The sequence below is a fragment of the Nelumbo nucifera genome, chromosome 1 (assembly GCF_055504915.1).
Source record: "Nelumbo nucifera cultivar China Antique chromosome 1, China Antique-T2T, whole genome shotgun sequence".
NCBI classification, from domain to species: domain Eukaryota; kingdom Viridiplantae; phylum Streptophyta; class Magnoliopsida; order Proteales; family Nelumbonaceae; genus Nelumbo; species Nelumbo nucifera.
Window position 1 is genome coordinate 119,828,052 of NC_142649.1, and position 3,683 is coordinate 119,831,734.

The 3,683-nt window shown below is 40.4% G+C and overlaps 1 protein-coding gene across 1 annotated transcript; it reads right to left on the minus strand.

The window, feature by feature from the left end:
- Positions 1 to 200: 200 nt before the first annotated feature.
- On the minus strand, positions 201 to 2,251 carry LOC104588121 (uncharacterized). The gene is made up of 8 exons (XM_088894080.1): positions 2,204 to 2,251; positions 1,961 to 2,042; positions 1,817 to 1,870; positions 1,596 to 1,727; positions 1,356 to 1,452; positions 1,188 to 1,271; positions 1,028 to 1,084; positions 201 to 942 (listed from the first exon to the last, which is right to left on the minus strand). Exons 4-8 carry the CDS (start codon positions 1,625 to 1,627, stop codon positions 349 to 351), a joined length of 864 nt encoding a protein of 287 aa, XP_088750206.1. The 5' UTR covers positions 1,628 to 1,727; positions 1,817 to 1,870; positions 1,961 to 2,042; positions 2,204 to 2,251; the 3' UTR covers positions 201 to 348.
- Positions 2,252 to 3,683: the final 1,432 nt, after the last annotated feature.

The window sequence follows — 3,683 nt, forward strand, 5'->3', positions numbered from 1 at the left end:
TATTTGGTAGAAACCCAGTTCGCTTGCGCATACAACAAACATGAATTATTGGTACTGTAGCGTGGATGGACCATTCATTCTATTTGCCCAATCTCTCTCTCTCTCCTACTGCAGTGTCCACCAGATTGCTACAATTTGAATTATTAAAGATCAAGGAAAAAAAAACGTGTTAGCTTGAAATTGGAAAGAGAGAAAACATGTTCTCATGATAATGAATCCATGACTATGATTAATAACCTACTAATTTCGAAGTTTGAAGTTTGAACAGCAGCAATAAAACATAATTATCCACTTGTGACTTGTGAGTTATCTATTTAATGAACCTTCGACGTGATTAATTAATTGAGTTTAAAGCAACTTCTCTCTGTCTCTGACTCCCGAACCATGAGTCTCTGACCGCATCTCATCTTCTAAGCTTGATTTTGGGTTTAGTAATTTGGGTTTTTGTTCTTCAGCTTGATGAGCCAAGTCACCACCATCTCCATTGGTCTTTATTCTTTGATGACTTGTACTGCTGCTGCTGCTGTTGTTATGCAATGCTTTAGCAGGAGCTTGGACGGTGGTATGGGGGGGAAGCACAGAGGGTAGTCTAGATAAGAGAGCTCCTAGACTCCAAGACATGGATGGTAAGAGAGGTGGGATTGGGCAAAAGGGTCCTCCTGCAGTACCCATCTGTGGGCTGTTCCACCCCAAATTGACGGATTTTATGGGAATTTCTTCGAAGCTGTTGTCGCCATAGCATCTTTTCTCGCCTGATAGGTTCCTCGTGTCATCGACGATAAAACCGGTTTCATGGACGCCCAGCGTATGGCTATTGTGTTTTAAGGTGTTTGGATGTTGGATGGCTGGGCACGGTCTCTGTATCGTGAAGAAGCCGGGTATGCTCTGGAGATAGCTAAATTTCCTCTGTACACTGATCACCATGTTGAGATCTTCGACAATCTGAACAAAGATGACCACCCATTATTAGAGGAATTGCTTTTACGTGCAACATATATACAGAGAGAGGAGAGAGAGAGAGAGAGACCTTATCTAGTGAACCCAGTTGAATGATGCCTTCCCTGACAGAGATTACTGCTATGGTCTGGAAATAGAAGTAATTATTTCAAATGTTCAGCTTGAATTAAGAGTAAAGAGTATTCCTGTTTTATTTTTCTTCTAATTTCTGGTATTATATATCTGCCTACCTGAATGCCTGAATTGAACTGCAACTTCCATTGCTTAGGCTGCTGTTCATATGAAGATAGGAAGTGAGAAAGAAAGCCGAAAATCTGTATCAGTAAACAGAGTGTGCTTTCATTTGTTTATGTTAATAATCAAGTAGGATTTTCTTTTTTTCACTTTTTCAGGCTTACAGGTTCGATTGATCCACTCCAGTTGGGATCGTTTTCAGGTGGGTTTTCCCTAAATACCCATTTGTGACTGTTGTCTGCTGCAACTTTCCCTACTAATCTGAAAAAGAGGAGAAAGAATAAAGAATCGAATAAAAGATAAAGAGGACAGTAATTTTCTAACTACCACTTCCTACGCTTCCTTCTCTTTATTATTTATCTCTGAAAATAAAGTAGAGAGAATGATAAAATCAGAATGGTCACCCTTCTCCAAAGCTGTAGACCTCGTGAGACATCTTAAAGAAGATATCAGCTCCGAACCTCCCCTTCACGTATCCGCTTCCCGCTCGTTCGCATTCATGGAAATCGCAGAACCCATCTTCCCATACAAGAATCCTGAAACCAGAACCCACTAAAAGAATTCAAAATACAATACGATGAAGATGGGCACCTCTGGATTCTTCAATTCTGGTGTGACACGGTACCAATTCCTTTTGTTTCCTTTGGAACGGTCGAGAGCACCTTCTCCATAATCCCATCTGCGGGACAAAAAAGTGTGATCAGAGAACAAGTACAGAGTTCGATAAATGCTTTTCAATTGTAATCAATTTAATCATTTCATCCCTTACTTTGGTGGAGGGTAATTCCGAGGCAAGATCCTCCAGAAGACAGCGTACACCCACTTTGAATAAGTAGAAGAATTGGAAGAATCTGAACATGAACACAGGCTTCTTAGTGTTTGCTGCAAGAGACAGTTGAGAATGGGAATCCCACCTTCCATTGTTGAGGGAGATGTTAGTGTCTGCCTGCCAATTTTAAGCAAGCAGTCACTTGATCTCCCGTTAAAATAAAAAGGGAAGCTCGAGTCGTACCATGTAGTAAGTATGGTCCGTTATCTGGTTTCAGAGTGCGTAATGCACCAGAAAGACAACAAATTAAGTACAAGTATTGGAATAGGCAAATTAATACTTGCTTGCTTCAGACTTCAGTGGCTCGTTCACCCGTTCTATCTATGCTTGCTGCTAAAGTGCGCAGGTGGCGTTTTCTCATTGGGATTCATGACCTGCTTAATGACAAGGAAAAGGAACATTTCAACATTGTTTACTGTTTAATTTGTCGCAGGTCCGACGTCTAGCCCGATAAGAACTCATAATCCAAGAGCTGGCACCACTTCCACTTCGTTCCATACTTCCATTCTGGAATCTGGGTCCGCCATCGACCTCTTCATAATCAACTTAGCATTTAACCATTGAACCTTTTTGTGGGCCGGGAAATATGAAACTCTGCTTAATTATAACTATATAATCAAACTGAACCCTCTTTTCTGAATCTGCTTAATTATAACTATAATCAATCTGCACCCTCTTTTGTAAATGGAGAATTAGGATTTTATCAACCAATTACTGAACTGCATTTCTTTAATTACTACTACTTAGTAGAGGGATCAATGTAATGCAGAACATTTTTCATTCGCGAAAGCATGATTAATATCTGACATTACCTCAAGAACTAAAGTTGTAAGAAGAGATGGAAAGAGTGCTACAATCGTTGTGAAATACATGAACATGAAACTTTGTGTGTGAAACAAGTTTATATGTCCGTACGGTAGTGGCGATATAAAACATCCAAGTGATCCAGATTCTGACTAAACGAACATAGCTGTTTTAATCTGCTACACATCTAGTTTTAGTGGAGACAACATATACAATTTGTGTTATAGTGTTGTAGTGGAGGAAGTCTGACTCTTGTGGCAATTGCATGCACGGATGAGGTGAACCTGTGTAAGTGGATTGAACAATTCCTAGGTTGTCCATTCTGCAGGAAGAAGGTATATATACCTGAACATTTTAGACTATTGAAGATGCCTGCAGCATTGTTGATTTTGATCCTATCTGATTCATTGGGGAAAATCAGAAAAGAACAACCTTGTAAGGCTTAATTACAAGAATCACATGAACTGATGGGTTAGTTATGTCAAGGACAAAGTTCAAAGGCATTTCTGCATGGCAAAGGGTATTGATGCTGTCTGGGCTGAGGTGGACAAGCAATAGATAAGTTATTTTGATGAGTTGGACAATCTGTGCCGATCCAACTATCTGTATACAAAAGAATCAGGCCTCAATTTTGAGTGCAGGAAATCCGACCTTGGGCAGTGTGCCCTTACATATATAGGTTCCAGGGAGTGCCATTGTGCTCCTCATTGTCTTGAGACACGTGTCAGCTTTTGAGATAGTCACCATCCGAGCCCATAGGGATATGCGCTGTACATTCCACCAAGAGTGGAAACCGGATTCACTCAGTGCAAGACCCGTTCAACAGCCTTTATATATAGCCTTGCATTGGGAATATCTC